This window comes from the organism of the source record quoted next, assembly GCF_019968985.1.
Source record: "MAG: Porospora cf. gigantea B chromosome Unknown PgB_NODE_14_length_79105_cov_124.187, whole genome shotgun sequence".
NCBI classification, from domain to species: domain Eukaryota; phylum Apicomplexa; class Conoidasida; order Eugregarinorida; family Porosporidae; genus Porospora; species Porospora cf. gigantea B.
In genome coordinates this window covers 36,879-57,685 of record NW_027178685.1, presented here as the reverse complement: position 1 = coordinate 57,685, position 20,807 = coordinate 36,879, and the positions used below count along the sequence as shown (strand labels likewise).

At 55.4% G+C, this 20,807-nt stretch overlaps 7 protein-coding genes across 18 annotated transcripts; 5 read left to right on the top strand and 2 right to left on the bottom strand.

Moving 5' to 3' along the window:
- Window positions 1–32: 32 nt before the first annotated feature.
- KVP17_003633 (uncharacterized protein) lies at window positions 33–1,892 on the top strand (the record flags this gene model as incomplete). Its single annotated transcript, XM_068521174.1, has 1 exon — window positions 33–1,892. The coding sequence occupies one exon, from the start codon at window positions 33–35 to the stop codon at window positions 1,890–1,892; it is 1,860 nt and encodes a 619-aa protein (XP_068378503.1).
- A 1-nt stretch (window position 1,893) lies between these two features.
- Window positions 1,894–4,056, bottom strand: KVP17_003626 (uncharacterized protein; the record flags this gene model as incomplete). The annotated part of the gene is made up of 1 exon (XM_068521161.1): window positions 1,894–4,056. One exon carries the CDS (start codon window positions 4,054–4,056, stop codon window positions 1,894–1,896), a length of 2,163 nt encoding a protein of 720 aa, XP_068378491.1.
- Window positions 4,057–4,094: 38 nt separating this feature from the next.
- KVP17_003627 (uncharacterized protein) lies at window positions 4,095–4,655 on the top strand (the record flags this gene model as incomplete). Of its 2 annotated transcripts, none has more annotated exons than XM_068521163.1 (1): window positions 4,095–4,655. In XM_068521163.1, one exon carries the CDS (start codon window positions 4,095–4,097, stop codon window positions 4,653–4,655), a length of 561 nt encoding a protein of 186 aa, XP_068378493.1. The 2 variants fall into 2 exon arrangements, with proteins under 2 accessions (XP_068378493.1, XP_068378492.1); XM_068521162.1 differs by having other exon boundaries at window positions 4,149–4,655.
- A 299-nt stretch (window positions 4,656–4,954) lies between these two features.
- Window positions 4,955–5,968, top strand: KVP17_003645 (uncharacterized protein; the record flags this gene model as incomplete). Its single annotated transcript, XM_068521191.1, has 1 exon — window positions 4,955–5,968. One exon carries the CDS (start codon window positions 4,955–4,957, stop codon window positions 5,966–5,968), a length of 1,014 nt encoding a protein of 337 aa, XP_068378519.1.
- A 5-nt stretch (window positions 5,969–5,973) lies between these two features.
- Window positions 5,974–6,811, bottom strand: KVP17_003620 (uncharacterized protein; the record flags this gene model as incomplete). 2 transcript variants are annotated; one of them, XM_068521148.1, is given in 2 exon segments in its annotated part: window positions 5,974–6,444; window positions 6,464–6,811. In XM_068521148.1, the coding sequence occupies 2 exon segments, from the start codon at window positions 6,809–6,811 to the stop codon at window positions 5,974–5,976; spliced, it is 819 nt and encodes a 272-aa protein (XP_068378479.1).
- Window positions 6,812–7,365: 554 nt separating this feature from the next.
- On the top strand, window positions 7,366–12,774 carry KVP17_003606 (uncharacterized protein; the record flags this gene model as incomplete). 5 transcript variants are annotated; one of them, XM_068521112.1, is made up of 9 exons in its annotated part: window positions 7,366–7,387; window positions 7,416–8,614; window positions 8,643–9,156; window positions 9,183–10,066; window positions 10,095–10,183; window positions 10,211–10,672; window positions 10,701–11,222; window positions 11,252–11,388; window positions 11,417–12,774. In XM_068521112.1, 9 exons carry the CDS (start codon window positions 7,366–7,368, stop codon window positions 12,772–12,774), a joined length of 5,187 nt encoding a protein of 1,728 aa, XP_068378444.1.
- Window positions 12,775–12,920: 146 nt separating this feature from the next.
- On the top strand, window positions 12,921–20,373 carry KVP17_003615 (uncharacterized protein; the record flags this gene model as incomplete). 6 transcript variants are annotated; one of them, XM_068521131.1, is made up of 14 exons in its annotated part: window positions 12,921–13,244; window positions 13,304–13,785; window positions 13,889–14,132; window positions 14,165–14,398; window positions 14,447–14,626; window positions 14,654–14,723; window positions 14,761–15,111; window positions 15,138–16,472; window positions 16,501–16,624; window positions 16,654–17,743; window positions 17,772–17,999; window positions 18,028–18,687; window positions 18,714–20,013; window positions 20,042–20,373. In XM_068521131.1, 14 exons carry the CDS (start codon window positions 12,921–12,923, stop codon window positions 20,371–20,373), a joined length of 6,954 nt encoding a protein of 2,317 aa, XP_068378462.1. The 6 variants fall into 6 exon arrangements, with proteins under 6 accessions (XP_068378462.1, XP_068378463.1, XP_068378465.1 ...); XM_068521132.1 differs by lacking the exons at window positions 13,889–14,132; window positions 14,165–14,398; window positions 14,447–14,626; ... (7 more) ...; window positions 18,714–20,013; window positions 20,042–20,373 and having other exon boundaries at window positions 13,304–13,789; XM_068521133.1 differs by lacking the exons at window positions 12,921–13,244; window positions 13,304–13,785; window positions 13,889–14,132; ... (6 more) ...; window positions 16,654–17,743; window positions 17,772–17,999 and having other exon boundaries at window positions 18,022–18,687; window positions 18,714–20,072.
- Between the last annotated feature and the right edge of the window lie 434 nt (window positions 20,374–20,807).

Sequence of the window (20,807 nt, the reverse complement as noted above, 5' to 3'; positions counted from 1 at the left end):
GAAAAATTCAAAAAAAATACCGATAATATTAAATGCTGCGACGATCAATGTGCACGTTGGGATCCTTGGCACTGGCAGCCGCGGTAGCAGCACAACCAAGGTTAGACTTGTTTCTGGTCCAGGATCTCTCCTACTCTTTCGCAAATGACTTGAATGTCTTAGAGACGAAGCTCCCTGAGTTACTGGATACTATAAAGGAGGAGTATCCTGGTTCTAGATTTGGGCTTGGTTCCTTCGTTGACAAGCCTGTTGAGCCCTTTGGTTACTCAATCTCCGAGGATTACTGTTACCGATTGCATTACGCACTACGCGATCTTAAGGACATAGCAGACCTGCCGTCCGTCCTCAGCTCACTCGAGACATACTCTGGCAATGACTGGGAGGAGAACCAACTTGAAGCCTTGCTGCACGCTGTGCGCGCCGTAGGGACCGGGTGGAAGTTTGAGGAGGACCGGGTACCCATTCTCATCGTCTCGACCGACGCAGGCTTTCACAGAGCGGGCGACGGAAAGTCTAAGGCTCAGTCCGTCTCCTGGACGGGCAACTCTGGAGGGTATGACGTTGACTGTTTAGGAGAGGACTACCCCTCTGTAGCTCAGGTAGCGCAGGCCATCAACGAGAAGGATGTGAAAGTCATCTTTCTGGTATCGCCGGATCTGGTGCCTTATTACGAGAAGGTTAAAGATGACATGGGCGTGGATGGAGTCGTGATGGATCTGCAGACAGACTCTTCCAACATAATTAGTGCGGTTCGTTCCGCGCTCGACCACCTGAAGGCTACCGCATTGTTGCAGCATGCCCCCCTCAAAAACGCACATGGATTCGGTGACACAGCTGCTAGGACCATCCGGTCGAGACTGGCCAGCGAGGCAGGGCAGCTTGCCGCTGAGCATGAGTTAAACGCCACAGGATTCACTGACGAAGAGCGGCACCAGCTAGAAGCGAACGCCCGCAACTGGAGGGCTGTGCGGAATGTGGTCCGGAGTCCACAATCCGTCCAGTCCGTGCCCAAAGTCACACTGGATGATAATGGCAGGCGTCTGCTAGACTGCCCTGTGGTGGCGAAGAAAGATATTCGGTTCGAAGTAGTTCTCGCCCAGGACGCTTCGGACTCATTTGGAGACGATTTACCTAACATACAGAAGAATGTCCCAGAGGTTTTTAGATTTATTCAGGACCAATACCCTGACTCGAGATTTGGACTGGCGGCCTTTGTTGACAAGCCTACGGCTCCCTTCGGATATGCGGAGGCCGGAGACTACTGCGCCTCAATGCGAGTTGGGCTCACGGCGCAGATCGACAGAATACAGAGGTCTGTAGACACGCTGATCGTTCGTTCGGGTCGGGACTGGAAGGAGGCTCAGTTACATGCTCTGATGCATTCCGCCTATACCAAGAAGGCCGGATGGAACTTTGACAACGACTACTACCAGACCTTCCGCGTAGTTGTGGTGTCCACAGACGCAGGGTACCACAAAGCTGGAGAGTCGGACTTCCCTCCCAACAATGGGGATCGCAGCCAGGACTGTGAGGGCGAGGACTACCCGTCAATTGAGCAGGTCCGAGACGCTCTGATCTACTTTAATATTTACCCCGTATTCATGGTTACCGAGCCTGTGAAAACCATCTATGAGGATTTACTTAACCAGCTCAACTTACCAGGCGTGGTGGTAGAGATTGACGACAAATCGGAAAAGTTCGAGGAGGCTCTGATAGCTGCACTAAACAACGTCTGCCACGCCTACTTCCCGAGCAAACCTGTCGCTTTGGAGGACCACGCATGCTGTGCACAAGATTCTGGATGTGGGTGCGGCGGTGACGGTGACGGACAGGGCGTCAACATCTACCTATCCCAGAAGCCGAAATTCATGAAACTGATTATCGAGAACTGATTTATGGATCTTTTACTAGTAGTCTGCACTCTCGCGCCGTAACGTACATGTATCTACAGAGGCCTCGTAGGAGGTTTGGCACTGATGTATGCACTTTGGGGATGAACGCCTCACGGATGAACACTTTGCCGGACGCACCCTTCATGTACTCATGACAGAATGTGCGGAAGTACGTCTCGTCCATCGATCGCATCCGCATGTTGAGCATCAGTACGTCTGCCCTTGGTGGGAACCCATTTGGTGGCATGGATACCGGCGCGCCAGTATCCACGGGACTAAGGCCGAACACGCGGGAGTACCACAAGTTCGTGTAAATCGTATGCCGGCTACATATGCGTTCCGCGACTGTATGAAGGGAAGCGGGGTTCCAGTAGTCCGGCACGTCCACCCAGGAAGCTGACTTGATTCCTTTTCCCTGCAGGGCTGCGAACACCTTTGGGTGGCTTCCGTCAACGATCTCGATTATTAGTGCCTTGTGTATCACTGCCTGTCGAAGCGACACCAAGCAGAACGCGAGTTCGTAGTCCAACCAATCAGCAAAAGACGCCGTGCATTGGCGGCGGACTACTGGTTTCATATACCAGACGTTCTCCAAGGCCGCCAACGGCACGTTGGGAGGCAAGTCGAACAGCGTCACGTTGGCAACCGCGGGGTCAACGCAGAGGACGTCACCAGTCACAAGGTAGGCCGTGTATGCGATTCGCTCTCGCGGTGTTTGGAAGCACGCGACGTCCATCTGCGGTTGACTGGCCAGCCATCTGGCTCTGGCTGGCGCAAGTGGAGCGCCCTTCGAAGTTAGCCAGTACTGAAGCACCATGTCTTCCCAGAGGTTGTACTCCTCCATCACGCGCAGAACGTGCAACCTGAATTCGACCAGAACCTCCGCGCTCCAACCTACGCTGCACCAGACCTGAGCCACCGATGCCGGCGAGGTGTTGGCCTGCAGCATGCTTCTGATGATCATCATTCGGTACTGACTGATCTGACAGAGAGGCGCCATCACGAAGCGGGCAGGATAAGCGGGGGTGAAGACCTCAGTGGTCTGTGCTAGCAGTTCGGCGAAGTCGCACGCTCCGTAGCAAAGGTGAACTTCCCCGGCCATCACCTCAGGGTCCAGAAAGCTCACGTCGGAGATGCATTTCCGGCCTGGTGACGCGCAGCGCTGAAGGGTCCTCTCCAGCATGACATCCTTGGCCTGTCTCAAGTCAGACTGCATCCACTTCAGCAAATCCAAGTCATAATGTACTCGGCGCAAGAAGTCATCTAGGCTGTAACCCCTACGGTTGTAATAGTTTACCATGCCTGCTGGCATTGTCTGAGCGACGTCGCAGTCGTGTATTATGCGAGTGGTCACGGCGGCGGAGTCACAGCCCTTAGGCCAGACTATCACGTCCAAGAACTCCTGGTCCCACCGCACAGACTGCATATTGTCGCGACTTAAGGCTCTGAGTACGTCTAGGTCGTATTTCTGTGCCGCGTCCGGGTGGGATACAAGCCCGTCGACAGTCTTGATAGGATGTCGTCGGCCTCGTTTTAGCAGGCTCTGCTCAAGCAACGCAATCTGCGGCGCAGTGTGACGCCCCATCCTCCGTGCATAGCGCAAACAAAAGAGCGCCAGTTGGACTTCCTCTGAGATCTCCAAGACGTGGCCCATCAGGCCCCAGGCAGAAGTGTCGTCTGGCTCTAAACAAACCGCCATCAGGGCGTAGGACAAGAGGTGCTCCCAACGTTTGGGGTCCAGAATCATGGCAGCCACCAGAGTCCGGAAAACACTAGCTACGCTGGCGGCGTGAGGGATGTCCATAACTTTGTACCCACAAACCTCCCTTGTCGACAGCCAGATCAGCTCCTTGGCACTCGCTCGGTGCGGCCTCACAACCATGGTGGGGCACAGAACCCAAACTAGATTGGCAATGAATCTCGACCAGGGGTCGTCCGTTAGTGCCAAGAAATCTGGCGCGGTAATGCGAAGCACCTTCATAGTTTCGTGAATGCCGGCGCATAGGATTTCCACACTCACCTCGGGTCGCGAAGGCACGAAGGCCTCGCCTTTATCACGCAGAAACCGAATCACTTTGTCCACACAATCACTGGAAGGCGACACCTTCGTCGACGGCACCAGTTTCCGAAGCTCTTTCAACGCCTCCTCCACTATGGGGTTCATTTTTGCCGGAATGGGAAACTTTCAGTCTAAAACTGTTGATGAGACGATTTTCGAGTTGCGTCTCCGAGCACGCGAGTTGGTGGGTCCCCGTAATGTGCCATACGAAGCAGACCGCGGCGAGGCGCTGTCGCCGTACCGAGAAGATCGAACTACTCAAAGTACAAGCGAGCGTTGAGACAGGCGGCGAGGAGGACGCCAGGACTCACGCCGAGAACGTCGTTCAGAAGCGCGACCAAGCTCACGCCCTCGAGCGGCTAGCGTCGCGGCTCGAGAGCAGCGCTTGCCGCCTGGACGCAGCCTACCGATCGCAGCAGATGACGAGCGAGATCAGCAGCGCCGTGCCTAAGCTGGCGAAAGCTCTACGGGTAATTGATGCTGGTCGTGTCACCGACAGTTTCGAGGCATTCAGCGGGCTGTTTGAAGATTTGGACCTGAACGCGAATTACGTCAACAGTGCCTTAGATCACACAACGAGTAACCTGCAAGTCGAGCAGGTTGAGCAGGTGATTTCCGAAGTAGTCCAAGAAGTGGGCGCCGCCATCGACAGGGCAGCTGTGCCGAAGGACAGTAAACTAGAGTGCCAAGAGGTGCTGCGTTAGATAATCTCATTGCGCACTGGGCGTACTCTGTGAGGCGCGCGTGGCATACGCAGAGAAGTGTCAGCGACATCCTATTGAAGACGGGTCGGCTCGTTGGGCGTCCTAGACTCCTTCCCTCCTGCTGTAATTGCTGCGAAGTTATGCAAGCTCTATGGCGGCAACATTTCCTGTTGAGTGGACATCCTATTGAAGAGAGCGTCACGAAGGGTGGCTCGGGTAGCACATTGCAGGACAGAGGAGGGGCCAGAACGGGCCTCCTCCTTTTGGGTGCTCTGTTGCTTGCTAACTCCTAATTAAATATGTGGCAAATCGTCGTCGCTGGGCCTCGAAAGAAGAAGCTTAAACTGGCCGTGGAGCCGGATCTTGAAAGCGATTTGAGGGGATTCCTGTCGGTTCTGAAAAACAGCATTGATGAGAAGACACAACGGCTGGATAACCTCCGCGCGGCATCAACTTTTCCGCTAACCAGAGACGGATTCCTGCAACCTGCAACCGCGGCGAACATCAGGCCACGCGGTGTGAACTTCCAATGTCAGTCATGTGGTCTTCCTTGCAACAGCGCGGACGAGAAAAGGCGCCATATGATGATGGAACACATAGCTCCAAGAGCCGCGGATGTAAAGCGCAAGCTGGAGGCCTACCACAGCCAGCAAGGCAACAAGAAGAAGGGCAAAGTCCGCAGCTCGCTCCCTGAGTTATCGTCTCTGCTTTGCGTACAGGCCACCTCGACACTTCCTGCTTGGCCGACGCTTCCAGTGTGGGAAGACACAGCATTTGGACCACCGACGGTAGACTCTGGAAATATGAGCCGGAGCCTGCCTAGCGTGTGTGTACCCTACGTCGAAGGCCAAGGCGTTCGCGTTGGTGAATGGGCCGATGAAGGTGACGTGGCGGTGGAGGAGGCGGACAGGCTGTGTGCCCTCTGTCACGAAGAGTTGGGTGTAACATTCAACAAAAGGTGGATCCTCGACGGAGTGGGGGTCTCCACTCGGCTGACTGATGTTAATGAGGATGGCATTGCGCCGATTCTGTTTGCAGACCTACTAACAGCGTTGCATCAAATGCCTAAAGGCGGCAGCCAGCGCGCGAAGCTAGCAGACCGCGTGGCGGGTTTCCTAGAGACTATACAAGCGCAGCCAGAGGCGCAACAACGACGTCTATTCCAACGAGTAGCAGGGCACATGGACCCAGATTTGAGAATAATGTGCGACACAGAACTCCCGGACGATGTGGACATCCCTCCCACCGACACGAGATCGTCTGTTGTTCACAGGCACTGTCTCGAAGCGTGGCGAGCACTTTCGCCGGTGTAAAAAGCTCACAGTGACGGCTGCCGGGAACCTGGCTGGCTCTCATTTACACCGCTGATCATGGTGTTGGCCTTCTGCACTCCCTCATTCATCTTGAGCATGATGGTGCCACCAGCAGTGTAGATCTTATTCTGAGTGTTCTCCCAGAATTTCTCATCCTGCACTTTCTCCGCTGTCGTGTTGACGGCCTGCTGCATTGCGGTGGCTGCCGACTCTAGGGTCTCCATTACTCTGCCCTCCTGCACTGTGGCCAATGCAGCCTCAGCCGTCTCGGAAGCCTTTCCGGCCACAGACTCCAGGAGCCCCATGAATCCGCCGGATCCAAAGTTGAACATTCCCTGTTGGGTGTCGGTGTCTGCGGGTCTGGATACGTGTGGACGTTCTTCAGGCATCACTGCCGGATCTTGCTCGCGTGCAGTGTCAACGTTCAAAGCGGGGGGCTTCTCGGTTCCCTCGGTCTCATGCTTCAGCTGGTTAATCTTTAAGCTGTTAGCTCACCAAAGCTCTGTAATACGTGGCAGCCTTAGAAGTGTAGCGGTCTCGTAGAGTGAGATCCACCAGCCCGTGTTGCTTAATGAAAGCATCCCACCGTGAGTTCCCCCCCTTCTCCATCTTAAGCATGTCCTTTGCTTCCCAGGTATCCATCGAGCAGCTGCGGACGAAGGAGACATGCACGCCTAGAGATCGGTGAATGCCGGTGCACATGATGCAGACGAAAATGCCGTGGGACACCGAAGCCCACTGCGGGTTGGTCATGCTGCAGTCCGCGCACTTATTGTTCATGCTGTCTGCGGCTACGAGAGCGGCACGCTTGGCTTCCACTTCCTGATGTGAGATCTTAGACATCGAACTTCAATATAAGGTTTTTTGGGAAATGGCTACGGAATGCTGAGTCAGCGCGTGGGGGGCCGGAAGACGCAGACAACTTCGTTCGTCGTCGTTCGGGGCAAAGAGCAAGGATCGGTTGCCCCACTTCCGTTTTTAGAGCAATCAATGGTTTTCTGGGGTTTGGGTGTTTGTGTGTGTAGATAGGTGTGTGAAGGAGCAACCGAACACACTTCCGTAAGCATGATTCGGGACAAAACAGGACACTTCAAGCAAAATGCTGTAAACGCACTTCACCTTTGAGAAATGGTGACCAGCGTCGCTTTCTCCTCAGAGGCGGTGTATCTGTTAGGCTTTTCCTGTCGCAGCATTGATAACACAACCACATTGAAATGGCTGCTCGTGGTGTCAGCGTAGGGATGTGACACCCTGTTAGCTCAGTTCAACATTCGTTGGTTCGCGGCTTGATACAATCACGATGAGGAGCTTCAGATGTCCATCTCTTCTGGCGAACGATCCGATACGTTTATCATCTGTTCTCGATGTCAGTGGTGCATAAAAAAAAGAAATCTGTCATGGAGTTCCGCACAGCAAGGCGTGAGCGTGTTAAACTGGACCCACGCAGGCGAGTTGGAAGACTCCCTGAAACCCCCACCTGCACCACTTCCGAGGCGCGAGCCCCCCAAAACCGTACCTGTTGGCCAGAACCTGTTCCAAGCGGTGAACGACTTGAGAAGTTGTATGACTCTACCTTCGGAAGAACCTCCTCAAGTGGTGCCTGAACCTCAGGTTGGTTTGCCCGTCACCCATCCGTCTTCGGCTCTTCGTTGGCCCAGGCCCGCCATTTCCGTTCCTCGGTCAACCGATGTCAGACGACCCGAATTGCAGCGCACATCCGAGGGATTCGTTCGCGGTGCCTACCGTCTGCCATTAACCCAGGAACCCCTAGAAAGCGGTCCAGTAGTCCCAGATGAAATGACTAGGCGATGTATGGCTCTCAACACACAAGAAGGTCACTGGACCCAGTTGATATCCAAAGGTGACTACAAAGCGGTGCGCAGAGCCAAGGAGACAATCGCACCGGAGGCTGCCCAACGCGGGCCGCCCGTCATTGCCAAAGAAGTGGTTCAACTTGCGCACATTCAGGCGGCGCAGCCACCGCCAGCGAAACTTCGAGACCCCGCCAAAGGGCAAGGGCGTATTGTCCTTGAACCCCTAGCCCCCGAAGATGTCGACGACCTACCCCCAGCGATTGCCCGGTTTGCGGAGGATTCGGTGCTACGTGCCGAGAGACTTACGACGGAGGATTCCACTGACGAGACCGTCCTCTTGATTGATGAACTGCAGGAATCCTTTGTGGATACATCCCAAACTTTCCAGCCTGACTCACAGGCTGAATCGCAGACTGAGTCGCGGACTGAGATAGAGAGCGAGGAGTTTGACGTCACGCCAGCCGCAAGAAAATTCGTTGCTGATCTGCGACCCGAGCTAGCGAGCTGTGCGACACTCGACCCAGATCACTGGGGCCTGGATGTGCTGCGGGATATGGGAGTATGCAGGGAGGAGTTCCCTATGGTAACTGCCGAAGTGAGCACGGTGTTACCCGTGGACATAGAACAGACTGTAATGCTCAGCAAAGGCCTGAGACGGCTGCCGGAAAAAACAAAGCCTGCGATGCCCCCTGTGGTTCCCACTGATGAGCGAAGCTGTCGCGGAACCAGCGCACTGCTGGGAGTTCCCACCAAAATGATCGAGACGGGGTCTCATGAGCAGGAACCCGCTTCGTTGCAGGCGCTCAGACGAATGTTTGGCGCAGATGAGAACGTTAGTGATTCGAGGAAGTCAGATCCAGCGGCCACCTCCCCTGGACAGGCTCTTGGCTTGCCACAGGGTGTTCAACCTCGGGCGTAGCCGAAAAGCCCTGTACTACGAGGGTATTGACGAGGACAAGCAGCGCATTCTCCTCCTCAATATCGACAGCGGTCTAAAACCCGTGTTAGATTCTACACTTCGGAATCGCGAACATGAGGTAAATATTCATCGCGTGCAAGTATGGAATGGGCTTACCGCCTCAGCCGCCGCCTTTAACGACTTGGAAACCGTGGCGGTCACCAGGCGCCACCTCGACAGAGGGGCTTTCTCGCTGGATTCTCTCGGTCGGTACATCACCAAGCGCAAGGGACAAGGCCTGCCCGTGACAGCTGCCCTGACCTTCAGGATGCGCGGGCTGGCGGAGCAGCTACCGGACACGTACGTGACTACAGAACGGCCGGGGAAACTGGAGGACGCCTGGAAGGCGGTTCCTCTTGAGGAGCAAGTGTGGGACCCCAACGCGCAGCCCAAGGTCTCTTTGGAAGAGTTGGCCAGTGAGTGTCGTGGCGATTCTACATAGTGCGGCTGCGGTTAGAGGCTGAGGAGCGCGAGCTCGCGAAAGTCCGAGAGCAGGAGTCGTGGGAACGCATGAGGAGGCAGAATGAGCGGAGATCCGCTATTCTAGACAGAGACAAGGCCAAACTCCGCTCGCAAATGGCCAAGCACGAGATGCTGCTGGAGAAGAAGCGGCTTCGAGAGAGAACTCTAATCCGTCAGGTACGTTCATCTGACGTCTCAACGCTCATCAGAAGACTCCGGGATCTCCACATGCTGGATCCACATGTTGATGTGGACGACACTGGCATGTTGGACGAGGCGGCTCCCCTGCCTCCGGTAACATACGGGGAGGTGCATGAGTTCCTGAAAGATGAGGTCGATGTGGAACTAGCTACGAACATCAAGGCGGCAGAACGGAATGTAGTCGCTTTCGCTCTTCCTCATGAGGCTCGACCAAATTGGGGTCGAACCAGCTTCAACCTGGTTGCAGTGTTCAGCTCCATTACGGTGATAAGCGGTTGGGCCCGCGCAAATGACGGCATCGTCTACTGGGCACAATTGAAGGCGGCTGGACTGCTACTTTGGCAAGCACCGCCCCACACAGAGGACGGCGCACCGATTCCTCCGGACACCAGCACCGTCTCCCGCAGTTTGGTGTTGGCCCTCTACTTCCTCCCTGACCACGCGCCTGTGCTGTGCCGCCCCCCGCCACAATGGGCGCAACGACTGCAGTTCGATCCGATTTACACCATTACGGGCCTAGATCTCAATGCTGGCGGACCCCACCCGTTCAACATGGAAGCCACCTCCGTGCAGAAGTGGATCCGCAAAGATCAGAAGTCGCGACGGCGGTCTGGAAAACGCGTAGAACTGGATGTAGGGTCCCTCTTTCCACTTGGTGCTTTGGTGGGCGGCGCCGACCCGACTGACGCAGCACGGCCAGAAAAAAACTCTCGACCTGATCTCCGTCGAATTCTACCCAGAAGTGGCAACCGAGGCTTGGTCCGCCATAATGGCCCGTGTGTGAGTCGTTTAGTCCTGGCGACACAGATGGTTCAACTTGCAGTATATAGACAGCAGCGGCCCTGCCAGCCGTGTACATCCTAGCCTTATGTACTCCATGTGGCAATCAAAGGCTCAGACGCTTCATCTCGATCGGTATCAGGCGACTACACAAGACATCAAGGCGCTGCAGCGCGCTGCCAAGCTGGAAGACGCGCATGGAGTGCAACACCGCTCCTGGGAGAACCTCTCGATGACCCAAGCTGGATTCACGCCCCACAGGGCCGCGCTCTACTGCTCGCTGCTGGACGAGACTCTAAACGCATTCGACAACGTATCCACGTTAGACCTGTCGTATAACAGGCTCACAATGGAATCTCTTCAGGCGGGGCTGACCAACTTGCTGTTGCGGAACCCACTAAGAGCAATAAGCATGCATCACTGCGAGTTGGAGGACGGTATCGAATGCTCCAAGCTCCTCAGGGGAGCCCTTAGTCTCGAAGTTATTGAGTGTGTCTGTCACAGCTGCCTCATTCAGTCTGTCGTTCAACTCTTTGGGGTACAAGTTTGTGCGAGGGCTGAGAGGACCAATCGAGGGTGCCCGCCTGCGCGTGGTGCAGCTCAACAACAACAACTTTGGGGAAGCCGAGCTCACGTCGCTGAAGGACTACCTGTACAATGCAGACTCGACTGTGGAGGTTTTGGACCTGAGCAACAATCCAGGCTGTCCGGAGCACTGCATGGATGACTCGGGCCTCAAGATGGGCGCAAAGGTGGCCGAGGACGCGGTGGCCATTCGCCACTTCTCCGAAATGCCCTTTCCGTCTCTGTTCATTCGACAGTGTCGCGTTGCGAGTGCTAGACTGGAGTCACTACTGGAGCGGATGCCTGCACACATGACCACACTCGATCTGGAGCGGTGTTCTGGGTCCTTGCAATTTCGGTTACCCGATAAACCAGTGAACTTGTTCCGTATAAGCCTAGTTCGAACCGGTATAGCGGCCTACGCGTTGCTGGACCTGCCGCCCCTGGTTGACTTCTGCAAAGCCACACAGCCGTTGTAGGGCGACGAGAACTCTAGACATCCAGCATACTTGACTTGTCCGAGAACGATTTGAGTCATGTCTCGCCTGCTTGGCTGGGGGACGTCTTCTTCGACCTGACGACCACTGGCAGGCTGCTGGAGCTCCGATTGAACGGTGCCATGTTCTCCGCGCCCTTCTTTGGTTGGTTGCAAGTCCCCTTTTCACGCAGACAGCATCCAAGCTCGCTGCCTCCGAGAAAGCAGATTCGGGACGCTGCGGGTATTGTATGTGACAGGCCACTTGGTGGACCGGGATCTTTTGACATGTCTAGGCGTGTTGGTGGCCCCTTTTTTGCCTGGGCTTGTGTCGATCTTTGCTGATGGCCTGTCCGACGACCAGAGAGGCAAGGTCTTCCCCACTGGACACCCTCGCCGACCTGTTCTCCGCATTTTGGACGGCGGGAACGCAGCTTACGATGCTGTCATCGATTCGGTGAGCGCGCTCTATGGGGTGAAAGCCGCCGTTCCTCGCGCAACGGTCCTATCGGAATGGAGTCGAGTAGAGCCTATCCTCCGCGAGCAGAAAGAAGAAATCCACAGGGACGAGATGCGGGCCGCCGCGGAGGATGCTCGGAAAAGGGTGGAAGGGGCTCTACAGATTCTCCGAGGGTCACAGGAAACTCCCCGGTATAGCTTCGACGTACGGGAGCCGGCAAGTTACACTAGACTGATTCCCGGAAACCCGGAGAGCCTACTCGCCCATTCCCTTCACTTCCTCCGCCACCGAACGCTTGGGCTCCACCACATGACGTTCACTCGAAATCCGCTTGATGAAGTGCTGTTCTTCCTTCAAGAGCGCCACATTCAAGTTTTGGACCTGGAGTGCTGCTCCGGAACGTCAAACGAATTCTATGCCGGTTGGAGAGCTTTGATTGGGATATACGGGCACGACCCAGGCCTGCACTTGGCGACGCTGAACATGTCACGAATGCACCTGACGCCTGAAGACATTGGGGACTTTCAACTGCTCCTTCAGTATATCAATATTACGGCCGATCATCTAGATCTGTCCTTCAACAACCTGAGCCTGGCATGCGAGAGCGACTGCTTCTTCATTTTGAAATTCATCCGAACTGTGAAGCCGCGACGCTTAGTGCTCGACTGTAACAACCTAGGTGACCACGAGTTTTCGGCGCAGCTGTTCGTCAGCCTCCTTCTGGAGCCTCACGAATGGATGGGTTTGGGTGTGGAGGTGTTAAGTATGGCTTGTTGCTGCCTGGGCCCCCACTTCGCCGGCAGCGTGAGGTCGTTGCTTGAAGAGGCAGCCTATCCAGGGTCGAGTTGTGACCCTGCTGTCTGGTCAGGCGCGGCAACTGTTGGGGTTCAGCAGAACATTCTGTCCCTACAACAATCGCTCTCTCTAGCGGGAAAGCTTTTGGAATTCGAAGCGTTGAAGACCTTCTGCATCGAAGGGAACCCGGTCCAGACGAACATCGCTGGCGAGCTTCGGCAGGCTATAGGCGGGATGGCTCCTGAGGAGCAGAGGATGGTGCAGTCGATTATCGACTGGGACAGCGAGTGCGTGTGAGCTGAGTTTGTCATCCGGTGCTGTACCCTGCAAGCACAGCGTATCTAATATTATTGTGACACCTAAACATGAATATGAGGTGGGCCCTTGCCCTATCTTCGGCGAGCGCCCTAAGAAACGTCGGGGGGAGCATATATGAGCAGGCAATGTGGGTGCCGGAGATCGGTGTCATGTACGGTGACCAGCTTACGTTCACGCTGGGACCAGTGAGGCTCGATGACGTGCCGAACGCGCCTCACTCGCCACTCCAACAGCCCGCCTCCTCGTCATTCTTTCTGCTGGAAGTGGCGTTTGACCCAAGCCTGGAATCGCCTACCTACATCGATGACCTCTGCGAGTCTACGAAGAACCAGGACCTGGACATCGATAAGATGGTGGAGCTGCGCAAGCTCTTCGAGGACTTCTACATCGTCGAGCGCTGGAACGCCGCCAGGTTCGAAGTAGGAAAGCAGGCGTTAGGGGATAGTGAGGTGACACCACACCTGTTGTGTCTTCGCCAAATGGTAGCTTCCTTTAGTCTCCCATACAGGCATCAGTCAACGATGAGCTCGTGGACGTCACTGTGGCTCTCGGCATGACGAATCCTGTTGATCAACTTCCGTTTTTCTTTGGACCGGTCGTGCGACCTGCAATCTGGGTGTCACCAGACAGCTTCGCCGTGGCGGGTGTTATCGGCGACTCTGATTCGGAGTCCATCCTGGTGTGGACGTGCAGGCAGGTAAGTGGAATCCAGGTACCTGCCGTTTGTGTACGTGACGTGTACGACACGACAACGATGAAGGTTTCGGCGTTGGCATTTGTTGCGTCTGAGACTGACCTCGGAATTCCGAGCGTGAATCGACAACCTTCAGGTCCAAGAAAATTTATATTGTCTGTCTCTACACATATGGCGTCGAGTTTTTTCCTCCACATCACCGAAGAAGCTTCCAAAATTGATTGGCGCAAAGATGTAGTTGGGATGGGCGGGGTCATCAACGTGATGGTGGCGGCCAAACGAATAGAATCCACGACGTGAGCCTGAGCAGCTTGTCACAGCAGAACCACCACCACGACGACGACTACCACGACGACGACCACTACCACGACGACGACCACCACGACCATGCTTACGTAGGGCCCCCAACTCATTGCCTCACCTCTTCCACAGAACCACGACATCAGAGTCCACTACCACCACGCAGATGACCACTACGACTTCCGAGAGTTGCGAACCGTTGGTGGCCGGTCATGGGGCCCTCTGCATAACCTGTTTGGACCCCGCCAACTCTACTCAATACCCATGTAACGTGAAGAACATCTGCAGCGCGGGGTGCTTCGCAATCCCCCCAGCAGAGAGCGCGGAGCCTAGAGCTTTGGAGGTGGGTGCGATAGAGATCTGACTCCTTCCCAGACCGACCACACAGAGCTCCTTGCGATAACCATAGATCCATACAGTGACTCATGCCTCCTCCACGAGGTCAAGGGAAATCACTACCCAGTTTTTACACAGTTCCAGTCGGAGGACGTGTACTCCTGCCAATCCATGTGTCTGATGGTCGCCGAATGCAAGATGTTTTCGTTCTGGCCTGGCACCCTGCACTGCGTGATGTTCACTACCGTAGAACTGGGCGTTGACTACCAGGCAGTCAGTGGACTCAGAGACAGAAACTGCAAGCCGCCGACTACAACGTAGGTCTCGGTGTCTGCTTTGGTCACATGCTTACAGCACCACAACAACGACCACCACTACAACTGCGTAGGCGGCGTTTGGGATACACACAGCGACCCATTTACGGATATGACTTGGTGCATCGGAAGCCTCAGAGGGTCACAGCTCAATGACGACGGAGTCCATGTGTTCGGTATGCAGTCGGTGAGATCCTGATGGGATAGCAATCAGCTCCGTGGCCGAGCTGTCGAAACCTTCGCGCATGTCCGACGCAAGATTCCCACCACGGGGTACGGCATGAGTAGGCACATGGATGACGGTCTTTTCATATGTGGCAGACGGAGACTTGCAGTGCTCGCCTGGCAGTGACTTTCCAGTCGTCTGTCTGCTTCTGGGCCGCTATGATGATCTTCTGTACTCAAGCGTGGTGCAGGATCCGGCAGAGCTGGACGACTGCAAAATATTCAGTGAGTGGAAGGAGATGCGTTTTGCGAAGGACTTCTACCGGCACCGGGTCGATAACCAGCTCACCAACTTCGACGCCTTGACCATACACACCCAGAGCCGCCGCAAGACCATCATGGTGGCCGCATTGAACGCGCGCACACAACAGGTGGCCTTCCTGTTGGCGAAGACCGTGGTGGCCGGCGGCACCACTACGTTGAGCCGCTTGACACAGGTCATGCGATGTGAGATCTTGGTGGTCGGTAATCAGTTTCGTACACGTCGCGTGTGTCGGCGGCTTCGAGCGCGACGTACGCCTCTTCTGGCTTCCTTCGGTTCGTGAGCGACAGCAAACTGCTGGCCTGCGCACCAACAACCCTTGGTGACGCATCTCTTGTCAGATGTTTCCACGTCTCCCTGCCTCAAGAGGGGTTCAACGAGGCCATGACAAGTGGCGAGGTGTCTGGTGCCCTCTTTCCGACGCACCCGGGAGTGCTGCAATATCCCATTCTCATCAAAAGGGCGTTTGTGGGCGTCCGCGACACGACGACGGACGACAAGTGCACCGTCATCAATGAGAATTCTGTACAGCAGGACAATGCGAGTTGCAATTTCTCATACAAGATAGACTATGCCGAGTACCTGGGAGGCCAGTGGATTACAGCAAGTCAGAACCAAACCCAGCGACTGCTCGTCATTTGCGAACCTGGCCGCGGCGTGGAGTCCACGATATCCACCGCCCCGTGCGAGGTCTGCCCCGTGGGCAGCTACTCAGAGGTAGACACCGACGGCGGTGTTCGTCTTTGTGTTAAGTGCCCTGGAGAACTGACCACACTGCAAGCGGGGGCAAAGTCCGCACACGAGTGCGTCTGCCTGGCAGGCCAACAGATGAACGACACCGGCGACGCCTGCGTGCCCTGCCCTCCTGGCACTTACAAGGAGCGTCCGGGACCGGAGCCCTGCACAGGCAGCTGTCCCACACTCTCATCCACAGATGTCATGGGCGCCGTGACTCCGACAGACAGGCAGTGCACCTGCGAAGCCGGCCTTGCGGTGGACAGCGCGTCCAGTCTCTGCGCGCGTTGTCCTGCAGACTTCTACTGCGTCCCTACCCACCATCAGCCGGTTCCGTGTCCTGCTGCCAAGCGCAGCTTTCCTGGTGCAGCGAGTGCCGATGAGTGTGTGTGCCCTGAGGGCTACTACACCAAGGGCATTCCTGGCAGTACAGTTTGCATTCCGTGCAGTAGGGGTTTCTACAACGATAAGTGGGGCGCTCGGTCGTGTGTGGCGTGTCCCAAAGGCTCCAGCAGCCCGGGAACGGGCTCTACAAGCGAACTCAACTGCTCCCTATGCACAGACGGATTCTTCTTCTACAATAACTTTTGCTCCCCCTGTGAAGCCGGCTACTTCTGCCACGGCGCAAAAGTAGAGCGTTGCGCGCCGAACCAAACGTCACCTGCTGGATCTTCCAGCTCGTCTCAGTGTATGTGTGACATGGGGTACCATTTTGTGTTTGACCTCGTCACCGGCGGTTGGTGTGACTCATGCGCGAGGAACTCTTACAAGGACACCGTAGGCAATGTCGACTGCGTGCTGTGCCCCGCGAGTACGTATCATACACGGTACCCACACAGACATGAAGACAGCCATCAGAGGATCTATCACACATGAGGACTGTTATTGCAAACCTGGATTCGGCATCTATTCGCTCGATACCTGCGAGATGTGCCGTGCTGGAGACTTCTGCTCTGGTGAAACGTAAGCCGGTCCCATGGCAGAGTACACAGACTCCCTGAACGCTGTCCCTATGGAAACAGCAAGGCAGGCAGCGACTCGTTAGCCGACTGCCACTGTCCGGTCGGCAACGAGGTCACAATGTCCGGAGGCTCCTCGCAGTGCACCCTGTGCCCTATTGGCACGTACTCCGAAGACGGAGTAATCTGCGAGGCCTGCCCTCTCATGAGTGTCACCGAGAGCGCAGGGAGCAGCAGTCCTCTAGACTGCTACTGCAAAGCCGGATACCGCCTGTTGGATGACCTTTGCGTCGAGTGCAATGAGGGAAACCTTCACAGAGATTACTACTGTCCAGGCCACGTCGTCCGCAAATGCCCAATCAATGCTCGCATCCCGATCGGCGTGAAAGCGCCTACGACTCTGACACAATGCCTCTGTGCCTTTGGGTACGAGAGTCACGAGGACGGGTGCACTGTTTGTCCTGCGGGGTTGTTCAAGGAAGCGGTGTCGACGGATCCGTGCGTGCCTTGTATTGCGACCATGACAAGCGATCCTGGGACCATTCATTCAAACAGGTGCTACTGTCCAGAGGGAACCTACCTCGACGACGCCACCTTCATGTGTCTAGTGTGTCCGGACGTCGCGGTCTGCCCTGGGGGATTTAACGGTTATCTTCTCGATTTGGCTGCGGTTGCGGACCCGTTGGAGCTGCCCCTCCTCATTCGACACATGGACCATGCCAAGCCCATCCCTGTGCAAGGGAACTACTTCATGTGGACGTCAGACCCGTATTCAATTCACATGAGCCACTCGCCGCTGCGGCTGTCTGAGCTCCATTTTAAGATTTCCAACACGAATGTTATCGCGGCAGCGAATCCGGGTGTGAGCGTTGCCGACATCAGATCTGGCATCGAGGAGGAGTACGTCTACGAGCTGAACAAATTGGACTACTTCATTCGGTTCTCATGGCACATCAACCGCCAGATGCTAGACTTCGAAACCTACGCCTCCGACGCGACCTACGTTGTCCACTGGGTGGTGAAGGAGTGCGGGCACTCGGGGTGTCTAGGCACTCAGGCCAACGGGTGTCGCGCAGGGTCCGGCGGCCTGCTGTGTCGAGCGTGCGCCACTCGGTATTACAGGGTGGGCCAGCTGCTGCGTCCTAACGCAGATCAACAGCTTCGACTGCACCGGGTGCCTGTTCGCTGAGACAGTCGCTGTATTCGTGTACTTCTTCGTCATTGGCCTCTACACGATGCTAATCTTTCTCACGCAATACCTCAACGCCCGCGGGGCTCAGGACCGCGTAGCACTGCACTCGATCATCTTGAAGATCTGCTTCGGATATATGTCGCTGCTCGGCCAGATGTTCATCCTACAGAACGAAGAGGGAATTAAGGTTAGCACCGACTTTTGAGAGAATGCAGTGGCCTGAGGTTGTGTATCCCCTGTTCCGGATGATCCAGCAGTTTGCGACCTTCGTGCGAATTTTCAGCATCGACGACATAATGCAGGGGCTGGGCTACTGCGTCCTGCAGACCCTGGACCCCTCCCACTCCTTCGACTACTACCGAACGACAGAGAGCCTGCTTCTTTTTATGGAGCCTTTGTTTGTGTCGCTTATGGTAACCTGCGGAGCCGCTCTAATTTTCATCGTTGCTGCCGCCGTCTCGAGACGGAACAGCAGGAAGAAGCTGATGATCATTTCGACCATTCGTGAGATAGGCGAGCCTGAGCTGGCGAACTCACTGCAAGCGGAGATGGTCGAGCAACGCGCGCTTGGCCTTCTCAGGTACCAGAAGGCTACCAAAGAGACGTCCCTCACGATGCTGCATCGGTTCGCAGAGGACATCGTCTCCTTCTACGTCGTCATCGCGTTTTTCTTCTACAATGACCTTGCTAACAGGTCGTTTCAGATGCTCATATGCAGGCCAGTGACCGAGGGCGTAAGCTTAATGGACGTTGCCTCTGAGACGCAGTGCGCCTGGAGCAACCCCAACTTCGTTGCCAACTTTTGCTTAGCTCTACTAGCAATAGTCTGTTATGGTTTCGGGATCCCAGCTGTATCCGCTGTCGCGCTCTACAAGGTAAGCCTCCAGTGCCTTTGATACAGAATCGGCACACGCTCTTCACGCGTAACACGCTCATCAAGTACGGTTTCCTGTCGAACGGCTATAATAACCAGGCGTTCTTCTGGGAGTCGGTCGTGTTCGTACGGAAATTTCTTTTCGTGGGCGTCAACGGACTAGTCGCCAGCGCCTATGGCAGCACGATGGGAACTCTGATGCTCGGTGTGGCCTTCCTAATATTACACCAGCTGGTTGAACCCTTCGATCTCCGTCAGAAGCGGCTGTTGCACCGCCTCGAGCAGCTGATGTTCGTCGCCTGGATAACCACCAGCTTTTGCCAGATGCTCATCGTAGGATTCAACATCGACATGCACATCAATTTGATCGCTCTCACCTGCTTAGTGCTGGTGAATGCCGCCTTCTTCTTGACCGTTGCCGGACACTTGATCTTGGCAGCCTGCTCGTGGGCGGCAACAGCGCCCAGTATCGGAAAGGTGCCGATGTTCCGATCTATCGGGGTCTGGTGCTCTAGATTCGACGAGTGGATCAACCGTAAAGAGCCATGGGTTGTCTACCTTCCCGACTTGGATGAGCTGCTGTTGGTGGCAGCTCCCGCTCAAGGCGATGACAGCCGCACCTACAAACTTCGCGACCGGGACGTGTCCTTCTACGACGACATCCTCAACGGCATTAACAATGTGTACACCACGGGTATGGACCTCCAATTCCTCCCCACCTGCTACTTCGAATTCGTGGTACGGTGCGTCCTTGCACGGATTCTCACGCCCTACAGCTGGGTGGCCAAACATCAAACCATCGGAGACCTGGTGAATGCGGATGTGGTCACGTTTGTGGAGGGATTTCGGCAGGAGAAGGCAGAGGAAACCGAGTGGCTCGCCGAGGAGAAAAAACGATTCGAAGAGGAGATCGGATGTCTTCTACAGAATTCGGATCCGTCTATTGCAGAGACAATCATCGGACTGGAGGAGACACCAGCGAGATCTTTCTGGAAGCGAATGAAGCGAATGAAGGACCAAACGAACCTTCAACAGGACTCAACGCAGCACGTTTCCATTTTCGATGTGGCTCTCATCTCTAAGGAGGCCTACGAAATCGACGGTATCTCGACTGAGAGCCTGTTCGCCCTGCAAACCCAAACGAAGCCAACAACCGAATACCCCGAATGTGTACGGTTGCAACTATGCTTGGAAGACTCGCTACCAGCTCTCAACGTCACTCTGTCAGACTTCTACGCGGAGCTGCACTTCTTCAGTCAAAAGCCCAGACGGCACTTGAGAGCACAATACTGTATGTTCCGAGCTCTGAAGAACTGGCGAGAAAAGAGTGAGTCCAGAGTCCTGAGCCCACACAGAGGCGATCAGCGACCTCCAGGTCACTATTGAGGCGCTCATCGTTCAGCCCACCGTTGCTCCCGCAGTCACTTCGTCTCTTTCGTCTTCAGCTGGAGAAGTTGCAGCGGAAACGCCTTCGCATCGATCTTCGCATCGATCTTCACATCGATCTAAGTCGGAGGTCGATGAGGAGTCCGATCCGGCAGTGAGATTGGTCAATAAGGAGATTCGGTGGGTCACAAAGAACCCCAAGAAGTACATGGAACGCAGCTTTGATCTAGCGAGGCAGGAGCCGCCCAAGGATCTTGACAAACTCGTTGAGATGCTCACTGGCCCGCTTCCTGGAACATGATAACTGATAGCCTTCCGCAAAACCCTCACAAAAGAACAAAAATCGTCCAGGGAGCGTGCTTCGGCATATCCAGATCGTCCCTGGACCTCTGATAGACTTGAGCACCGATCTACAAAGGGAGCGAGTGACGTCAAAGCTCACACCTGAGGACCAGGCTATCAGCTGACCGCTCTCCCAATGGAGGATATCTGTTGGTCCCAGACGCAGGCGTAGCGTGCTTTCAGGTACCTCCAATAGTACGAGACCGCCTGTAAGCTCGTTAAGCTTGTGTGAATGGCAGGAGGAGAGCACACGGTCGAGAGGGCCAAAGAGCTTCATAGGTACTGGTTGGCCCGGTTTCCAGTCCGAGTCTCCGCATTCCGAGCGAATTAGCGACTTCATCGTGCCGTCCAGCACAGATGTCGACTGAGTAATGAACTTTGTGGCCTGGCGGA